General features: G+C 50.6%; 1 protein-coding gene across 2 annotated transcripts; it reads right to left on the bottom strand.

Moving 5' to 3' along the window:
* Positions 1 to 1,777: 1,777 nt before the first annotated feature.
* Positions 1,778 to 11,463, bottom strand: LOC117091519 (galactoside 2-alpha-L-fucosyltransferase 2). 2 transcript variants are annotated; one of them, XM_033223910.1, is made up of 2 exons: positions 11,047 to 11,463; positions 1,778 to 3,048 (listed from the first exon to the last, which is right to left on the bottom strand). In XM_033223910.1, exon 2 carries the CDS (start codon positions 3,044 to 3,046, stop codon positions 2,015 to 2,017), a length of 1,032 nt encoding a protein of 343 aa, XP_033079801.1. In that variant the 5' UTR covers positions 3,047 to 3,048; positions 11,047 to 11,463; the 3' UTR covers positions 1,778 to 2,014. The 2 variants fall into 2 exon arrangements, with proteins under 2 accessions (XP_033079801.1, XP_033079800.1); XM_033223909.1 differs by having other exon boundaries at positions 11,057 to 11,463.
* Positions 11,464 to 20,748: the final 9,285 nt, after the last annotated feature.

Genomic DNA, 20,748 nt, shown 5'->3' with positions numbered 1-20,748 from the left:
ATGCTGTCTTGGGAGCAGGGGTCGTGTCTCCTAGACTGCTTTCTGATACATGATAGGTGCACAGTACACATTTGTGGGTAATCTGGAGAAAATACTATAATATTGGGATCTATAAAATCATTGTAGGCCGGGCGCGGTGGCTCAAGCCTGTAATCCCAGCACTTTGGGAGGCCGAGACGGGCGGATCACGAGGTCAGGAGATCGAGACCATCCTGGCTAACACGGTGAAACCCCGTCTCTACTAAAAAATACAAAAACTAGCCGGGGGAGGTGGCGGGTGCCTGTAGTCCCAGCTGCTCGGGAGGCTGAGGCAGGAGAATGGCGTGAACCCGGGAGGCAGAGCTTGCAGTGAGCTGAGATCCGGCCACTGCACTCCAGCCTGGGCGACAGAGCGAGACTCCGTCTCAAAAAAAAAAAAAAAAAAAAAAATCATTGTAAAAGTTGCCTTTTTCTTTTTTTTTTTTTTTTAGACCAAGTTTGGCACTTGTTGCCCAGGCTGCAATACAATGGTGTGATCTCAGCTCACTGCAACCTCCATCTCCCAGGTTCAAGCGATTCTCCTGTCTCAGCCTCCCTAGTAGCTGGGATTACAGGCATGCACCACCACGCCTGGCTAATTTTGTATTTTTAGTAGAGACAGGGTTTCACTATGTTGGCCAGGCTGGTTTCGAACTCCTAACCTCAAGTGATCCATCTGCCTCAGCCTCCCAGAGTGCTGGGATTACAGGTGTGAGCCACTGCGCTCAGCTAAAGTTGCCTTTTTGATTCAGACTTGTAACAGGATTCCACCTACTCCTAAGATTTTTTTTTTTTTTTTTTTTTTTTTTAGATGGAGTCTCACTCTGTTGCCCAGGCTGGAGTGCAACGGTGTAATCTCGGCTCACTGCAACCTCCGCCTCCCAGGTTCAAATGATTCTCCTGCTTAAGCCTTCCAAGTAGCTGGGACTACAGGTGTGCACCACCACCCCTGGCTAATGTTTTGTATGTTAAGTAGAGACAGAATTTCACTGTGTTGCCCAGGCTAGTCTCAAACTCCTGACCTCAGGTGATCTGCCCGCCTTACCCTCCCAAAGTGCTGAGATTACAGCCACCATAACTGGCCTGAGATGTACTTTGGAGTTCATGTGATACTCATGTAATAAACTCTCAGAGAACCTTTTCTCCCATCCAAAGTCATAATTGTGTTTGTTTATTTAAGAGTCGGGGTCTCACTAGGTTGTCCAGGCCGCAGTGCAGTGGCTATTCGCAAATGCAATCACTATTGGACTTTTGTTCCCGTGCACTATTGTTCCGAACACCCCTGGCATCAAGCAGTCCTCCCACCTCAGCCTCCCTGGTAGCTGGAAATACTCCACTCTATGACTGTGTTCACACTGGTGATTAAATACAAATTATTCCTTTGATGACTGTGTAATGATGAGCTGCCAAAATTAACTGACCCTGGAGCTGGACCACTTCCGGTCTTGTGTGATACATATGATTATGGTCTTTGAACCCGTTCATTTCTTTTTCTTTTCTCTTTTCCTTCCTTTCCTTTCTCCTTTCCTTTATTTTTTCTTTCTTTCTTTCTTTCTTTTTTTTTTGATAGAATCTTGCTCTGTCACCCAGGCTGGAGTGCAGTGGCGCCATCTCGGCTCACTGCAATTTCCACCTCCTGGGTTCAGGTGATTCTCTTGCCTCAGCCTCCCGAGTAGCTGGGATTACAGGTGTGCACCACCACGCCTGGCTAATTTTTGTATTTTTAGTTGAGACAGGGTTTCACCAGGTTGGCCAGGATGGTCTTGAACTCCTGACCTCAAGTGACCCACCCGCCTCAGCCTCCCAAAGTGCTGGGATTACAGGTGTGAGCCACCACGCCAGGCCACTGTTCATTGAGATTTCTGTTACTTGCAGCCCAAAGCATCTTCACAGAAGACAGAAGGGTCCTCCTCATGGAACCATGTACTTCTCATGCCCTGGCACTCACCTTGAGGGAGCCAGAGAAGGAGAAAGGGTATCGAAGGACTGGCCAGCATTAGTGCTTGAGTAAGGGGGACAGGTCTGCGGTGATCCCCGTCCACTCTGGCAGGAAGGCTGCCTCTGGTTTAAAGACTTTGAGGAAAGGGGAGTTGGGGAGGGTGTAATTGGCCAGGTAGATGGTATCTCCGCCCGCGAGGTAGGCGGCCCAGATCCCGAACGTCCCGATGGTCATGATGGTGTGGTTACACTGTGTGAGTAGTGCAAAATCTTTGGCAGGTGAGCCCTCATTGCCATCGCCAGCAAACACCACATCACCATGGGAGGTGTCAATGTTCTCCCGACACCAGGCCATGCCATTACTGGTGACCACAAAGATAGGGGAGCTGTAGCGAGCTCGGAACATGTCCAGGGCCTGCTGTAGGTATTGTCGGTCGGCCACCACCCCCTTCCACACTTTTGGCATGACATGGACATAGTCCCCTCGGCGAACATGGACCCCTACAAAGGTACTCGGTCGGCTCCCGTTCACCTGCAGGCCCCGCAGGAACTTCTGGGCCTCCTCGCGCACGTGGTCGTGCAGGGTGAACTCCTGGAGGATCTCGTGGCGGAGGTGGTGGTAGAAGGTCCAGGAGCAGGGGTAGCCCGTGAGGCGGACATACTCCCCAGGGATGTGGCGGTACTTCTCCTCCATCCAGTCGTTCAGGTGGTAGTTCTGCCAGGGGATCCTGCTGGCCGTGGCACTGTGCAGCACCGGAAGGGTGATTTTGAAGATGGGGGCCAGGGTGCTGTGCATCTGGGCCGGGATGAAGGCGGGCCGCCCGTTCATCTTGGCCAGGGCGTACAGCGTGGCGTATTCACCCATCTGGTTCCCCAGGCGGCCTATAGCATTGATCGTCCACATCCCCCTGAGCTGGCTGGGTTGCGGTGCCTTTGATGTTGAGGCCAGTCCTGGTATCTGCACCGGTAACTCCCACACGGCTTGAATCTTCGCTAGCCGCTGCTGAATGTGAAATATAGTGGAAACCGTAAAGACAAAGAGGATGAAGTGGGCCGTGGAAAAGGAGAAAGGCATCTGAATGACCAGCATGGCTGTCAGGGGAGGAAAACAGGACATGTTAGCTGAGAGATGGAGGCCCGGGGCGCTGGTGAATGTGGCCATGCGGTCGTGCGCAGGCATTGCATGGATGCATGTGAGTGTGCTTTTATTTCGGGTGTGTAAATACTTGGCACGTACTTGCCTATGTGCATAGGCATGTATCTCAAGTGTGTTTATACAGATGTGTCTACGTTGTGTTCACTGGTGGGTGTGTATACACAGATGGATGTGTACACATTGTGTGTAATGTGGATCTGGGGATCTATACATTGTATACATATACAGGTATGTGCAAAATTGTGTGTGTACATATACAGCTGTGTACAAATGGACGTGTACATGGTAGTGTATGGGTGTAGATACATTGCATACATATAAGGGTATATGTGTGTGTGTATATACGTCATCTAGGTAGCTGTGAACACAGCATGTGAGTATATGTGAATGTGTATATATAGGAGTATGTATATATACTTTGTGTATCTATACCTTGTATGCATTTTTGTTTGGTTTTATTTATTCATTTATCATTTATTTTTTGAGACAGGATCTTGCTCTGTCACCTGGGCTGGAGTGCAGTGGTGAGAATGTGGCTCACTGTAGTCTTGACCTCATAGGCTCAAGCAATCCTCTTGCCTTAGCCTCCTGAGTACTTGGGACTACAGGTGCACATCACCACACCCAGCTAACTAAAAACAAATTTTCTTTTGTAGAGATAAGATCTCAGTATGTTGGTCAGGCTGGTCTCAGTATGTTGGTCAGGCTGGTCTCAAACTCCTGGGCCTGAGTGATCTTCCCACCTTGGCCTCCCAAAGTGCTGGGATTATAGGTGTGAGCCACTGCACCTGCTCCACACTGTATGTTTAAATGTTTAAATGTGGGTGTTTATCGACTGAGTGTACATATGTGGATGTCTACATATTGTGAGTACAAGTATATGTAGCTATTATTTACTGGTGATCCAGTTTGTAGAGATGTTCATTTTTTTCTTTTTTTTCTGAAATGGAGTCTCACTCTGTCACCCAGGCTGGAGTGCAATGCACGATCTCTGCTCACTGCAACCTCTGTCTCCTGGGTTCAAGCTATTCTCCTGCCTCAGCTTCCTGAGTAGCTGGGATTACAGGCGTGTGCCACCATGCCTGGCTAACTTTTGTATTTTTAGTAGAGACAGGGTTTCACCATGTTCATCAGGCTAGTCTCGAACTCCTGACCTCGTGATCCACCTGCCTCAGCCTCCCAAAGTGCTGGGATTACAGGCGTGAGCCACCGCGCCCGGCCAGAGATGTTCATCTTTTGTTTTTATTTTCCTACTTGCCAGACTCCAGTGCCAGATATATTCATCTTTGCATGTCCTGCCTGTATCCACTTTGGAGGGAAATTGTCCACCTGGCCTGCCTGCCCTCTTGGCCACAGTCAGTTGAACTTGAGAGGAACACCCAGCTCCACTGTGGATTTTCCATTCATTGGCCATGACATAGTGTATGACAAGTGTAGGCTGGCTCTAAAAGATGAGTTGTGGCCGGGCGCAGTGGCTCACACCTGTAATCCCAGCACTTTGGGAGGCCAAGGTGGGCAGATCACCTGAGGTCAGGAGCTGGAGACCAACGTGGCCAACATGATAGGGCCCCGTCTCTACTAAAAATACAAAAATTAGCTGGGCATGGTGGCAGACGCCAGTAATCCCAGCTACTGAGGAGCCTGAGGCAGGAGAATCGCTTGAACCCGGGAGGCGGAGGTTGCAGTGAGCCAAGATCATGCCACTGCACTCCAGACTGGGGGACAGAGCAAGACTCCATCTCAAAAAGAAAAGAAAGGGAGAAGAGAGGAGAGGAGAGGGGAAGGGAGGGGAGGGGAGGGGAGGGCTCTCTGGATGTCTGGGTGGACACAACGCCAAGGATACCTGGTTGGATGAGTAGACTGTGGGTCTGTTTAAACCCCACTTGCCTTCTTGACCAGGGGCCTTTGTGCAGTGAACAACCTACACAACCCCTCAGGGCATCCCTGTTACCTACCCTAAAGCCATTTCCCTTTTTCTCCTTGGTAACACGTAATTTTCTGCAAGCTGCATGTCCTTCAAAGGTGGCTGATCAACTTCCCAGCTGCAGAATCTGAGGTTAAACTAATCCCAGAAGTCTCATTTCTTTTGCCTCCTATTGGGCCACATGGGTATGTGATGATTCCTACCAATCGGAGTTGGGAGAAGTTGCTGGAAGGCTTAGGAAAGTTTCATTCATTCTTCAAAAGGGACCAAGATAAGAACGAGCCTCTTTCTGCTGTTTCTCAAAGGAATTATCTGTATGTGAAGGCTGGATGTGTAGCAGTCCTTTTGGGACCATGAGATGATCCAGCTAAGAAATGGTAGCACAGCATAGGAAGATGGATGGAGCTCAGGTGACTGATGACTTTGTGGAGCTGCCAAATTAACTGACCCTGGAGCTGGGCCACTTCCAGTCTTGTGTGATACGTATGATTATGGTCTTCGAACCCGTTCACTTCTCTTCTTTCTTTCTTTTTCTTTTTCTTTTTTTTTGGTGGAGTCTCACTCTGTCACCCAGGCTGGAGTGCAGTGATACCATCTCGGCTCACTGCAACCTCCGCCTCCTGGGTTCAAGTGATTCTTTTGCCTCAGCCTCCTGAATAGCTGGGATTACAGGCGCGCACAGCCACGCCCCGCTAATTTTTGTATTTTTAGTCAAGACGGGGTTTCACCATGTTGGTCAGGCTGGTCTCGAACTCCTGATCTCAAGTGATCCACTCGCCCCAGTCTCCCAAAGTGCTGGGATTACAGGCGTGAGCCACTGCGGCCGATCACACAAATTCTAGATAAAGCTCCTTCCTCATCACTACAAAAGAATATCCTTTCACTAAGTCCAACACAGAATGCTGGACTTGATGACTCAAAGACATATCACCACCAGTGGCTAGGTGCACAAGCTCTGGCCAATTTCAGACTCCCACACTCATGAGCTGTGTGATTTTGGGCAAGTGACATCACCTCTCTGAGTATTAAAACAGTGTCTGGCACATATACACAGGGAGTTAAGTGTTTGCTATTGTCACCCACAAAGCAAAGAACGCTGTTCATTATAGGCTCTGGGTGAAGAACCCGGGTTTCCCACTTTTCATATTGGGTGTATTGATAGTGGTCAAATTTAGCATTTAAATCATAGATCATAGAACAGGAGGGTAGCCGGGCACAGTGACTCAGGCCTGTAATCCCAGAACTTTCGGAAGCCGACGTGGGTGGATCACCTGAGGTTAGCAGTTCGAGACCAGTCTGGTCAACATAGCGAAACCCTGTCTCTACTAAAAATAGAGAAATTAGCTGGGCGTGGTGGCGCACACCTGTAATCCCAGCTACTGGGGAGGTTGAGGCGGGAGAATCGCTTGATCATGGAAGGCAGAGATTGCAGTCAGTGAGCCAAGATCACGCCACTGCACTCCAGCCTGGGCGAGAGAGTGAAACTCCATCTAAAAACAAAACAAAACAAAACAAAACAAGACAAAAAACCCACCCAGATTTCCCTGTTTCTGTAGTCCTTCATTTCTGTTTTTTTTTTTTTTTTTTGAGACGGAGTCTCGCTCTGCCGCCCAGGCTGGACTGTAGTGGCCGGATCTCAGCTCACTGCAAGCTCTGCCTCCTGGGTTTACGCCATTCTCCTGCCTCAGCCTCCTGAGTAGCTGGGACTACAGGCGCCCGCCACCTCGCCCGGCTAGTTTTTTGTATTTTTTTTTTTAGTAGAGACGGGGTTTCACCGTGTTAGCCAGGATGGTCTCGATCTCCTGACCTCGTGATCCGCCCGTCTCGGCCTCCCAAAGTGCTGGGATTACAGGCTTGAGCCACCGCGCCCAGCCCTAGGCCTTCATTTCTGAAGGCTCCCATGTCATGTAACACTTGCCTTAAATACACTTGTTATGCTTGTGTCTTGTTAACCTTTTACTGTAGGTGTCCAGCTGCAAACTTTGTGATAGGTGAGGAAAAGATGCTACTTTTTCTCACCAAAGGAAGGAAGGGAGGGAGGGAGGGAGGGAGGGAGCCTGCAGGGAGAGAAGGAAGAGGTAGGGAGGCCTCACAGAGCAAGCTGCGCTGTGAGATTGTGAATTTTTGAGGTTTGGCGAGATGCCCTGCACGGCGTGGTCAGGCACCTCTTATGCGCTGTGTGACTTTAACCCAGGGCTTTTACCTCTCTGGTAAAAAGCCTATCATCCCAACACCTTGGGAGGCCAAGGCAGGTGTTTCATTGTCCTTGTCTGTCCATCAACAGCGGGTTGCGGGGAGGGATAAAAACAACACCTCCTCGGAGGTTGCAGTGAGCTGAGATCGCACCACTGCACTCCAGCCTGAGTGACACAGTGAGACTCTGTCTCAAAAAAAAAAAAAAAAAGTCAGGTACAGTGGCTCTTGCCTGTAATCCCAGCACTTTGGGTGGCTGAGGCAGGTGGATCACCTGAGGTCAGGAGTTCGAGACCAGCCTGACTAATATGGTGAAACCCTGTTTCTACTAAATATAAAAAATTAGCCAGGCGTGGTGGCTCATGGCTGTAATTCCAGCTACTTGGGAGGCTGAGGAAGGAGGATCGCTTGAACCTGGGAGGTGGAGGTTGCAGTGAGCCGAGATTGTGCCATTGCACTCCAGCCTTGGCGACAAGAGCGAAACTCCATCTCAAAAAGAAACAACAACAGCAAAACCACACCTCCCTTAGGGCTGTGTGGGCACAAAGGGAAATGCTGTATGACATGGGCTATCCCTGGTATTCAGAGCAGAACTGGTGCCTCAAACTCACACTTATGTCAGCCTTGAACCAAGCACCACTCCCACTCTGCCTGAAGGCATATTTTTTGAGTTGCTTTTTTTGTAGGGATGGTGGGTGGGGCGGGGGGGTCTTGCTATGTGGCCCACACTGATCTCAAACTCCTGGCCTTAAGAAGTCCTCCGTCTGGCCGGGCGCGGTGGCTCAAGCCTGTAATCCCAGCACTTTGGGAGGCCGAGATGGGCGGATCACGAGGTCAGGAGATCGAGACCATCCTGGCTAACACGGTGAAACCCCGTCTCTACTAAAAAATACAAAAAAGCTAGCCGGGCAAGGTGGCGGACGCCTGTAGTCCCAGCTACTCGGGAGGCTGAGGCAGGAGAATGGCGTAAACCCAGGAGGTGGAGCTTGCAGTGAGCTGAGATCCGGCCACTGCACTCCAGCCTGGGCGACAGAGTGAGACTCCGTCTCAAAAAAAAAAAAAAAAAAGAAGTCCTCCGTCGTCCTTCCTCAGCCTCCCAAAGTGCTGGGATTACAGGCATGAGCCACCACACCTGGTCTATCTTACTGAGATTTTTTTTTTCTTTTTTTTTTTTTTGAGATGGAGTTTTGCTCTTGTTCCCCAGGCTGGAGTGCAATGGTGTGATCTCGGCTCACCACAACATCTCCTTCCCTGGGTTCAAGTGATTCTCCTGCCTCAGCCTCCTGAGTAGCTGGGATTACAGGCAAGCACCACCATGCCTGGCTAATTTTGTATTTTTAGTAGAGACGGGGTTTCTCCATGTTGGTCAGGCTGGTCTGGAACTCCCGACCTCAGGTGATCCACCCGCCTTGGCCTCCCAAAGTGTTGGGATTACAGGTGTGAGCCACTACGCCCAGCCTTTACTGAGTTTTAACAACAGCCCTGTCCAGGCGTGGTAGCTCACATGTGTAATCCCAGTCCTTTGGGAGGCCAAGGCGGGCAAATCACTTAAGCTCAGGAGTTCAAGACCAGCCTGCACAACGTGGTGAAACCCTGTCTCTACAAAAAACTAAAACCAAAAATTCGATGAGAGTGCTGGCATGCATCTGTAGTACCGGCTACTCAGGAGGCTGAGAAGGGGAGAGGATCACCTGAGATCGGGGAGGTCGAGGCTGCAGTAAGCCAAGATCCTGCCACTACACTGCAGTCTGGGCAACAGAGCAAGCTCCTGTTTCCAAAAAACCCCAAAGCAACAACAACAAAAAACCCAACAACCTTGCAAGTAGGTGATACTATGTCCATTTCACAGCAAAAGAAACTGAGGCTCAGAAATCTTGAGACATACCAACAGCTGGATTGTGATCCAGGGCTGTGCGGTTTCTGATAGAGGAGCTTGGGTATTCCCCAGTCCTCTGAGGTCAGGAAGTCCATCTTATTATCTGCCCTGAGGCATCACACACCTCAGGCGGGGCCCTAGGGGCAGAGGAGAGAGGGAGGTCAAAGCCCCTTCCTCCATCCGGGCACCCTGGGGGGGTCTTCCCTTGGGAGATGGCGGTTAGGATGCCAGAACAGAAAGGGGCCCCAATTTCAAAGCAGAGGCCCGGCCTCCAATTCCCTCAGAGGAATGAGGTCACTAATATCTGCAGGTCACTTCCTTTTTTTTTTTTTTTTTTTTTTGTGAGATGGAGTCTCACTCTGTCGCCCAGGCTAGAGTGCAGTGGCGCGATCTTGGCTTACAACAACCTCTGCTTCCCCGGTTCAAGCAATTCTCGTGCCTCAGTCTCCCTAGTAGCTGGGATTACAGGCATGTGCCATCAGGCCCAGCTAATTTTTGTATTTTTAGTAGAGACGGGGTTTCACCATGTTGGTCAGTCTGGTCTCCAACTCCTGACCTCAAGTGATCCGCCTGTCTCAGCCTCCCAAAGTGCCAGGATTACAGGCGTGAGCCACCATGCCCAGCCTGGATCACTTCTTTTGATTCTCTCTGTCCCGTCCACGTCTTTTTTTTTTTTTTTTTTTTTTTTTGAAACGGAGTTTCCCTGTTGTTGCCCAGGTTGGAGTACAATGGCAGGTGATCTCGGCTCACTGCAATCTCCGCCTCCCGAGTTCAAGCGATTCTCCTGTCTCGGCCTCCCGAATAGCTGGGATTACAGGCGCATGCCACCACACCTGGCTAATTTTTGTATTTTTTAAGTAGAGACAGGGTTTTATCATACTGGTCAGGCTGGTGGACTCCCAACCTCAGGTGATCGGTCCGCCTGGCCTTGGCCTCCCAGAGTGCGTCAGCCACCACGCCCAGCCCCATCCACGTCTTTCTACTCCAGCTGGGCTTCCTCCTCTCCCCTCTGTACCCTTTACCCAGCACTGGCCCGGCCCCTCCCCAGCTCAGAGCACCTGCAGGGCTCCCCATACCCCTTAAGACAGAATCCCAGCCTCTGGCCTGGCCCCGCACACCCCTCCGGCTTTGTCACCAGTTGTTCCTGTGAAATAACCCAGCTCTCCGCTCACCCGGGGCCCCGTCCCGTCCCCCAGCTCTGAAAGCCTTTCTCTCCCCCTAACCGCCCCCTGCCCCGGGCAGCTCAGCACGTCCTGCTCAGTCGCACCCCGCCGCTAGAGCCCGCTGTCTTTCCGCACCTCCCCAGGATTCCCAGATTCCCGACATTATCACTCCCACTCTGGGAGGGAGAAGGCCATCCCTTGGAAACCGCACCTTTATTCTCTGCCCAGCACAGAAGTGGTGATTCAGAGCAGGATTAGGGAGTGCAGGAGGGACGGAGCCGCCTCCCTGGGCCAGGGCAGTGCTCGGAGGTAAGACTGGGTGCTTGGGTTCTGTGACGCCTCTGAGGAGCCCCCGGGTCTGAGGGAGCATGCCCCACGGTGGAGACAGGAAAGTCGGGTCGCCACCGGCTGTGTGCGAGCCATCTGCACCTTTACTGCCAGGGTGGTTCCTAGAAACTGCTGAGGGGAGGGAGGCAAGGAAGGACCTGGTGGCCCAGGGTGGAGTAGGGGAGGGAGATGGTGGCGGTTGGAGCTCTAGAAACAGATCCACCTGGAAGGAAGTGGGGAGGGAGCTAAGGAGGGCGGCTGGCTGGGGAGGGGGTCCTGGCTGCCGAGGGAGGGACCCTCCTCTCCTGGAGGTCCTGAGTTGGGGGTGCATCCCAGAGGGCACCAGAGACCCACGAGGGCACGGCGGGTCCACTTCCCAAATCCCCTGCTCTCCACCAGGGCGTGTGTGCACAGGTATGCGTGTTGTAGGGTGGGAGAGGAGCCCCCTCACCTTCTCTCACCTGGTCCTTTTGAAGGAATCCGAGACAGGGTGGCTTGGCAGGCAGCTCAGTGCTCCCTCTGGGTCTCTTTACTCAGGGCCAAAGAAACCCTGCCAGCATCCGTGACTGGCAAACCCCACCCAGGATTTACAAGGCTTTCCAGAGCAGGTGTGGCTGGGCTGCGGGAGGGAGGTAAGCCCACAGTCCCTCCTCCTTCCTCAGTGCCTGCCAGGCAGTCCATCTTGTTATCTGCCCTTAGCTGCTCCACCTGCACAAGGCACCCCAAGTCTGGCCATAAGAGTGGGGGAGAGGCCGGGCACAGTGGCTCAAGCCTGTAATCCTAGCACTTTGGGAGGCCGAGACAGGCGGATCGCGAGGTCAGGAGATCGAGACCATCCCGACTAACACGGTGAAACCCTGTGTCTACTAAAAAAAAAAATACAAAAAACTAGCCGGGCGAGGTGGCAGGCGCCTGTAGTCCCAGCTACTCGGGATGCTGAGCCAGAAGAATGGTGTGAACCCGGGAGGCAGAGCTTGCAGTGAGCTGAGATCTGGCCACTGCACTTCACCCTGGGCGACAGAGCGAGACTCCGTCTCAAAAAAAAAAAAAAAAGAGTAGGGGAGAGAGGCAGGTCAAGGTCGCATCCCCCATCTGGGTCCCCTGGGGGTCTTCCTTGGGGAACTGTGGTAGGATGCCCCGAACAGAAAGGGGTCCCCACTCTGCTTCCCTCCTCCAGGCGGCCAGGAAGGCCTCCAGGAAGGCAGCATGGAGGTGGGGGACAGAGTCCAGGTAGGCCAGGCTCTCGCTGACTCTGAGTCCCCTCAGAGTCCCATATTTATTAATTATTAGTATTACTTTTTGAGAGAGTTTTGCTCTTGTTGCCCAGGCTGGAGTGCAATGGCGTGATCTCAGCTCACTGCAACTGCTGCCTCACAAGTTCAAGCAATTCTCCTGCCTCAGCTTCCCAAAGTGCTGGGATTACAGGCATAAGCCACCACACCCTGCCTATTTAAAAAATTTTTTAAATAGAAATGGGCCCAGTGTGGTGACTCACGCCTGTAATCCCAGCACTTTGGGAGGCCGAGGCGGGCGGATCAACTGAGGTCAGGAGTTCGAGACCAGTCTGGCCAACATGGTGAAACCCCGTCTCTACTAAAAATGCAAAAATTAGCAGGGTGTGGTGGTGTGCACCTGTAATGTCAGCTACTTGGGAGGCTGAGGCAGGAGAATCGCTTGAACTTGGGAGGCAGAGGTTGCAGTAAGCTGAGATCACACCATTGCACTCTAGCCTGGGAAACAAAGAGCAAAACTCTGTCTCAAAAAAAAAAGATGGATGAGGAATTTTACTGAGAGAAGAGGCAGGCACCACCAGAGCTCCCAGCAGTCCTAATAGGAGGAAAGGAAAACCAGCAGCCACTCTCCAGCTTCAGCTCCAGCTCCAGCTGCTAAGCAGCAGGAGGTTAACTACCAGTTAAAAGTTTAAAGGTTTAAAATTTAAAGGAGCTCCCTTTAAAAAAAAAAAAATTCACATCAAGCTTCCCACTCGAACCACCGGTTTGCAGAAAACAGGAGGATAAAGTTGCCAGTGAAACGACAGCATGAGGCAGCAATCAGCCCAGTCCAGAATGTGAGCCCGTCTACAGGACAAATGACCTGTTTCCCTGTGACTCAGTAACAAGGAAAAAAGAAACAGGGTGGAGCGGGGGAGTGAGGAGGTGAGCTGTCATAAAATACACAAAACAGATTTGGGGCTCAGAGGCTTAGAAACAGACTTTCCACCTCCATGAATGTCCCACAGATGTTCCAAAGTCATGGGAATGAGCTGGGCGCGGTGGCTCACGCCTGTAATCCCAACACTTCGGGAGGCCGAGGCAGGAGGATCACCTGAGGTCAGGAGTTTGAGACCAGCCTAGCCAACATTTTTTTGTTTTTTTTTTTAGTGAAACTCCATCTCTACTGAAAATACAAAATTAGCTGGGCATGGTCATGCATGCCTGTAATCCCAGCTACTCAGGAGGCTAAGGGAGGAGAATCCTTGAACCTGGGAGGCAGAGGTTGCAGTGAGCCTAGATGGTGCCACTGCACTCCAGCCTGGGTGACAGAGAAAGACTCTGTCTCAAAAATAAAACAAAGTCCTGAGAATGCAGGACAAACCTTCATTGCATAACTTTTACTGTCGCTGACCCCAGCCGCCTAAACGCTTTGGTAGCATCCTAGGACCTCCACTTTGACAACTAAAAACAACCCCCACAGATTCCCAAAACTCCCCCAGGGGGACAGCACTCCAGAATTCAGGACTGCTGCCCTAAACCCTCTGTTTTCCATTTCAGCTTTCCATTACAGGTGCACGCCCCCATGCCTGGCCACCACGGCCAATTTCAAGCTACCAATATGAGATCATTGAACATGGAAGTGGAAAGAAGTGCACAGTACTACATTGTTCTATAGTAAGGCTTCTTACTATGGTAAACACTTACCAGCCAGTTCTCTGGAGAAAAAAACACACTGCATGGTAGTATCTGCTAATTTGTGTGCCAATGTATACGCTCACTGCAACCTCCGCCTCCTGGGATCAAGTGATTCTCCTGCCTTGGCTTCCTAAATAGCTGGGACTACAGATGCCCGCCACTGCACTCAGCTAATTTTGTATTTTTTTTTTTTTTTTTGAGACGGAGTCTCACTCTGTCGCCCAGGCTGGAGTGCAGTGGCCGGATCTCGGCTCACTGCAAGCTCCGCCTCCCGGGTTTACGCCATTCTCCTGCCTCAGCCTCCTGAGTAGCTGGGACTACAGGCGCCCACCACCTCGCCCAGCTAATTTTTTGTATTTTTAGTAGAGACGGGGTTTCACCGTGTTAGCCAGGATGGTCTCGATCTCCTGACCTCGTGATCCGCCCGTCTCGGCCTCCCAAAGTGCTGGGATTACAGGCTTGAGCCACCGCGCCTGGCCTAATTTTGTATTTTTTTGGTAGAGATGAGGTCTCACTATGTTACCCAGGCTGGCCTTGAACTCCTGAGCTCAGTGATCCTCCTACCTCAGCCTCCCAAAGTGCTGGGATTACAGGTGTGAACCAACTTGCCTGGTCTATTTACATTTATTATGTCCGTGTAATAGACTTACTATAGAACAATGTAATACTGTGCATTTCCTTCCAACTGCATGTTCAATGATCTCATATTGGTAGCTTGAAATTGGCCGTGGTGGCCAGGCATGGGGGCGTGCACCTGTAATCCCAGCTACTCAGGAGGCTGAGGCAGGAGCATAGCTTGAAGCCAGAAGTTAAGTACCAGCCTTGGCAACATAGCAAGACCTTGTCTCTCTACAAAAAATAAAGAAAATTAGCCAGACGTGGTGGCACATGCCTGTAGTCCCAGCGGCTTGGGAGGCTGAGGCAACAGAAGCCCAGGAGGTCCAGAGTCAGCTATAATCCTGACACTGCACTCCAGCCCGAGTGACAGAGAAAGACCCTGCTTCTGAAAAATTAAAAAATAAATCTGGGCACAGTGGTTCACGCCTGTAATCCCAGCACTTTGGGAAGCTGAGGCAGGCGGACTGTTGAGACCAGAAGTTTGAGACCAGCCTGGCTAACATGCTGTAACCCAGTCTCCAAAAATTACCTGGGTGTGGTGGTACACACCTGTAATCCCAGCTACTCGGGAAGCTGAGGCACGAGAATCACTTGAACCTGGGAGATGGAGGTTGCAGTGAGCCGAGATCATGCCACTGCACTCCAGCCTGGATGACACAATGAGACTCTGTCTCAAGACAAAAATAAAAAAATTTATTCAAACACAAATATGTGAGGGTGGCTGTCCAGGGACACAGGAACAGGAATTACATACGCCTGTAATCCCAGTATTTTGGGAGGCTGAGGCGGGCGGATCACGAGGTCAGGAGATCGAGACCATTCTGGCTAACACGGTGAAAGCCCATCTCTACTAAAATTTTTTTTTTTTAATTTTTAAATTAGCTGGGCGTGGTGGTGGGCGCCTGCAGTCCCAGCTACTCGGGAGGCTGAGGCAGGAGAATGGCATGAACTCACGAGTTGGAGCTTGCAGTGAGCTGAGATCACGCCACTGTACTCTAGCCTGGGTGACAGAGTGAGCCTCTGTCTAAAAAAAAAAAAAAAAGATTGCTCACTACTGACTACTACTAAGGGATTTCTTTTTTTTTTTTTTTTTTTTGAGGTGGAGTCTCACTCTGTCGCCCGGACTGGAGTGCAGTGGCCGGATCTCAGCTCACTGCAAGCTCCGCCTCCCGGGTTTACGCCATTCTCCTGCCTCAGCCTCCCGAGTAGCTGGGACTACAGGCGCCCGCCACCTCGCCCGGCTAGTTTTTTTTTTGTATTTTTAGTAGAGATGGGGTTTCACCGTGTTAGCCAGGATGGTCTCGATCTCCTGACCTCGTGATCCGCCCGTCTCGGCCTCCCAAAGTGCTGGGATTACAGGTTTGAGCCACCGCGCCCGGCTGGGGATTTCTTAATATTCTACTGTAAAGAGGTAATAATCACAAGGGTTGGCCTCCAATGTCATTTAATCTAGGTTTGAATGCAGAATAGAGTATCTGATTAATGTGTAACATCTCAATACAAAGGTCAGGAAGCAACAGTCATACACCAGAGAAAAAATCGCTGTGGCTGGGCATGGTGCCTCACCTCATGCCTATAATCCCACCGCTTTGGGAAGCTGAGATGGAAGGAACACTTGAGCTCAAGAGTGCAAGTCCAGGCCGGGCGCGGTGGCTCAAGCCTGTAATCCCAGCACTTTGGGAGGCCGAGACGGGCGGATCACGAGGTCAGGAAATCAAGACCATCCTGGCTAACACGGTGAAACCCCGTCTCTACTAAAAAATACAAAAAAAAAACTAGCCGGGCGAGGTGGCGGGCGCCTGTAGTCCCAGCTACTGGGGAGGCTGAGGCAGGAGAATGGCGTGAACCCAGGAGGCGGAGCTTGCAGTGAGCCAAGATCCGGCCACTGCACTCCAGCCCGGGCAACAGAGCGAGACTCCGTCTCAAAAAAAAAAAAAAAAAAGAGTGCAAGTCTAGCCTGGGCAACCTAGTGAGACCTCATCTCTACTACAAAAAAAAATCAGCCAAGCATAATGCTGCACACCTGTGGTCCCAGCTACTTAGGAGGCTGAGGCTGGAGGATCACTTGAGTTTAGGAGCTCAGGGCTACAGTGAGCTGTGATCGTGTCACTGCACTTCAGCCTGGGTGACAGTCAGACCCTGTGCCAAAAAAAAAAAATTAGCCGGGTGTGATGGTGTGTGCCTGCAGTCCCAGCTACTCGGCTGACGCAGGAGAATCACGTGAACCCGGGAGGCGGAGCTTGCAGTGAGCCAAGATCATGCAATTGCACTCCAGCCCGGGCGACAGTGTGAGACTCCGTCTCAAAAAAAAAGGAAAGTGAAAAAGATAAACACTGATAGATAAACACTGAACACTGATAAACAGCTTCCAGAGCTTAACTTTTTCCCTTGGTAAAATGCATTTGGAAAGTCCTGAAATTTTCTTTTCTTTTCATGCCGTCCTGCACTTCCCTAAGCCACAATTTCTGCATCTTGCTTTGACTTGACTTTGCTCTCCTAAGACACCATGGCTCAGAAGGCAAACGAGAGGCTCAAGGTCACAAGCAGAAGGTGGGAAGGTGACACAGAGGCAGGTTTTTGTTTGTTTTTGTGAGACACAATCTCGCTCTGCGGTCCAGGCTGGAGTGCAGTGGCGCAATCTCAGCTCACTGCAACCTCCACCTCCCGGATTCTCCTGCGTCAGCCTCCCAAGTAGCTGGGATTACAGGCACCCTCCACCACGCCCAGCTAATTTTTTGTATCTTTAGTAGAGATGGGGTTTCACCATGTTAGTCAGGCTGGTCTCCATCTCCTGACCTCAGGTAATTCACCCGCCTCCGCCTCCCAAAGTGCTGGGATTACAGGCGTGCACCACCAAGCCGGCTAATTTTTGTATTTTTTAGTAGAGACAGGATTTCGCCATGTTGGCCAGGCTGGTCTTGAACTCCTGACCTGAGGTAATCCACCCGCCTCAGCCTCCCAAAGTGCTGGGATTACAGGTGTGAACTACTGTGCCTGGCCCAAGGGCAGTAATCCTGACGATGTTATTTATGGCCATAAAATATCAACAACCTTGATCCTAGAGGAAGCCAAAACATTTCACCCCAAAATAACACTTTGACACATATATATATATATATGTATATATATATTTTTGAGACGGAGTCTTGCTATGTCGCCCGGGCTGGAGTGCAGTGGCCGGATCTCAGCTCACTGCAAGCTCTGCCTCCCGGGTTTATGCCATTCTCCTGCCTCAGCCTCCCGAGTAGCTGAGACTACAGGCGCCAGCCACCTCGCCCAGCGACCTTTTTTTTTGTGTGTGTTTTTTAGTAGAGACGGGGTTTCACCATGTTAGCCAGGATGGTCTCAAACTCCTAACCTCGTGATCGGCCCATCTCGGCCTCCCAAAGTGCTGGGATTACAAGCTTGAGCCACCGCGCCCAGCCAAATTTTTCCTATTTTTAGTAGAGACGGAGTTTCACTGTGTTAGCCAGGATGGTCTCGACCTCCTGACCTCGTGATCCACCTACCTCGGCCTCCCAAAGTGCTGGGATTACAGGTGTGAGTCACCACGCCCCGCCTTTTTTTTTTTTTTTTTTTTTTTTTTTTTGTGAGATGGAGTCACACTCTGTCACCAGGCTGGAGTGCAGTGGTGCGATCTTGGCTCACTGCAACCTTCACCTCCCGGGTTCAAGTGATTCTCCTGCCTCAGCCTCCCAAGTAGCTGGGATTACAGGCATGTGCCACCACACCCAACTAATTTTTGTATTTTTAGTAGAGACGGGGTTTCACCATTTTGGCCAGGATGATCTCGATCCCTTGACCTCATGATCCACCCGTGTTGGCCTCTCAGAGTGCTAGGATTACAGGCAAGAGTCACTGCATCCTGCCTCTTTGATATATTTCAAGAGAGCTATTCAGAGGAGCTGCAAACAACAGAATAGCTGAATAAGATCTTGTGGTGAGATCTGCATCATGGAGCAATTCTGCATTGGTGAAATAAACAGCCAGGCTTTCTGTGGTACATCCACACTTGTCTGGATGTAGGAAGGACTGGCTTGAAAGAGAGAGACAGACTGAGAGTCTGACACCTTTGGGGCTCTGAGAGAAACTTAGTTTTTCTGGTGCTGGGCACAGTGGCTCACGCCTGTAATCTCAGCACTTTGAGAGGCAGAGGTGGGCGGATCACGAGGTCAGGAGATCGAGACCATCCTGGCTAACACAGTGAAACCCTGTCTCTACTAAAAATACAAAAAATCAGCCAGGCGTGGTAGCGGACACCTGTAGTCCCAGCTACTCGGGAGGCTGAGGCAGGAGAAAGGCGTGAACCCAGGAGGTGGAGCTTGCAGTGAGCCGAGATCGCGCCACTGCACTCCAGCCTGGGCGACAGAGCGAGACTCATCTCAAAAAAAAAAAAAAAAGAAAAGAAAAAGAAAAAGAAACTTACTTTTTCTGGATGGGTGGGGTGAGGTGGCTCACACCTATAATCCCAGCACTTTGGGAGGCCAAGGCAGTGAATTATTTGAGGACTGGAGTTTGAGAGCAGCCTGGGCAACATGGTGAAACCCCATCTCTACAAAAAATGCAAAAATTAGCCAGGCATAGTGGTGCACATCTGTAATCCCATCTATTCAGGAGGCTGAGGAATGAGAATCACTTGAGCCCAGGAGGCAGAGGTTGCAGTGAGCTGAGATCACACCACTGTACTCCAGCCTGGGTGACAGAGCAAGACTCTGTCTCAAAACAATTTTTTAAAAGGCCTGACGCAGTGGTTCATGCCTGTAATCCCGGCACTTTGGGAGGCCGAGGCGGGAGGATCATCTGAGGTCAGGAGTTCGAGACCAGCCTGGCTAATATGGTGAAACTCTGTCTCTACTAAAAATACAAAAAATTAACAGGGCTTGGTGGCATGCACCTGTAATCCCAGCTACTTGGGAGGGTGAGGCAGGAGAATTGCTTGAACTCAGGAGGGGTGGCTGTAGTGAGCTGAAATCATGCCACTGTACTTCAGCTTGGGCAACAAGAGGGAAACTCCATCTCCAACAAAAAGAAAAGAAAAGAAACTTAAATTTATTCTTTCTGAGAGCCCCTACTCGTGAGGGTTTCATCTGCATTAAAAGACTGCCCTCCTTAGCCAGGCCTTTTTTCTCTCTTGCATAACCTCTCTCGCCAGTCTCCAAGCCCTGATTCTTCCTTAACCTCAAAGCGATACAAAAATTTCGCCAGGCATGGTGGCTCAGCCAGGAGCAATGGTTCACACCTGTAATCCCAGCAGTTTGGGAGGTTGAGGCGGGCAGATCACTTGAGGTCAGGAGTTCGAAACCAGCCTGACCAACATGGAGAAATCCCGTCTCTACTAAAAAATACAAAATTAGCCGGGCATGGTGGCGCATGCCTGTAATCTCAGCTATTCAGGAGGCTGAGGCGGGAGAATCGCTTGAACCTGGGAGGCAGAGGTTGCAGTGAGCCAAGATCGTGCCATTGCACGCCAGCCTGGGCAACAAGAGCGAAACTCCGTCTCAAAAACCAACTTCAGCCATCTGGCCCTTTCTCTGCGTTAGTGTACTTTCTGTGAGTCTCACATGCACATAATAAAATGTGTACTCCTTTCTCCTGCTATCTGGCTATTATTAGTTTGATTTATATAGATGCAAATGTTTTAACCTCCAGGGGAAACATTTTAACTTCCCTGCAGTTCTGGCACAGTGAGCAGGATGCAAATCAAATCACTCTGTTTCGGAGCCTACAGATGGTTTTCTGGGACAAATAATAGCCAGCAGAAAAAGGTAAGATTTCTTACCAAAAGTCAGCACCTTGGGTCTCTGCCTGTGTGACCCAGTCCAGTAAAGGTGGTAAAAGTCTTCGTCTTTTTCCCTTTCCAAAATTGGATTAATGGGAAAAAACGTATGTGAACCAGTTTGCTTATAAAATAAATTGGTGGGCTGGGCACGGTGGCTCATGCCTGTAATCCCAGCACTTTAGGAGGCTGGGGCTGAAGGATTGCTTGAGACCAGGAGTTCAGGAGCACCCTGAACAACACAGCAAGAGCCATCTCTGCCAAAATTTTATTTTTTATTATTAATTTATTAATTAATTAATTTATTTTTATTCCAAGACAGAGTTTCACTCTTGTTGCCCAGGCTGGAATACAATGGCACGATCTTGGCTCACCGCAACCTCTGCTAACCAGGTTCTAGCGATTCTCCTGCCTCGGCCTCCCAAGTAGCTGGGATTACAGGCATGTGCCACCACGCTTGGCAAATTTTTGTATTTTTAGTAGAGACAGAGTTTCACCAAGTTGGTCAAGCTGGTCTCGAACTCCTGACCTCATGTGATCCTCCTGTCCAGGTCTCCCAAAGTGCTGGGATTACAGGCGTGAGCCACCACACCAAGCCTTCTAAAAATTTGGAAAATAGCCAGGCGTGGTGGTGTATGCCTGTGGTCCCAGCTACTTTGGAGGCCAAGGTGGGAAGATCACTTGAGCCCAGGAGATAGAGGCTGCAGTGAGTCACGATGGTGCCACTGCACTCCAGCCTGAGGGACAGAGCAAGATCTTATCTCAAAAAAAGAAAAAAAAGACTTGTTTCCCCATCTACCTCTACTCTTTCTTCCTTTTGTCTCCTTCAATAGCACATGAAGAGACTTAA

This window comes from Trachypithecus francoisi, unplaced genomic scaffold (genome assembly GCF_009764315.1).
Source record: "Trachypithecus francoisi isolate TF-2019V2 unplaced genomic scaffold, Tfra_2.0 Lachesis_group12, whole genome shotgun sequence".
In the NCBI taxonomy this organism is placed as follows: Eukaryota; Metazoa; Chordata; class Mammalia; order Primates; family Cercopithecidae; genus Trachypithecus; species Trachypithecus francoisi.
The sequence above is the reverse complement of the archived record's forward strand: the minus strand, read 5'-3'. Positions and strand labels throughout refer to the sequence as shown.

What these genes read in the sequence shown, in the direction of transcription:
- LOC117091519 (XM_033223910.1), bottom strand. Translation starts at nt 3,046, where the DNA reads ATGCTGGTCATTCAGATGCCTTTCTCCTTTTCCACGGCCCACTTCATC.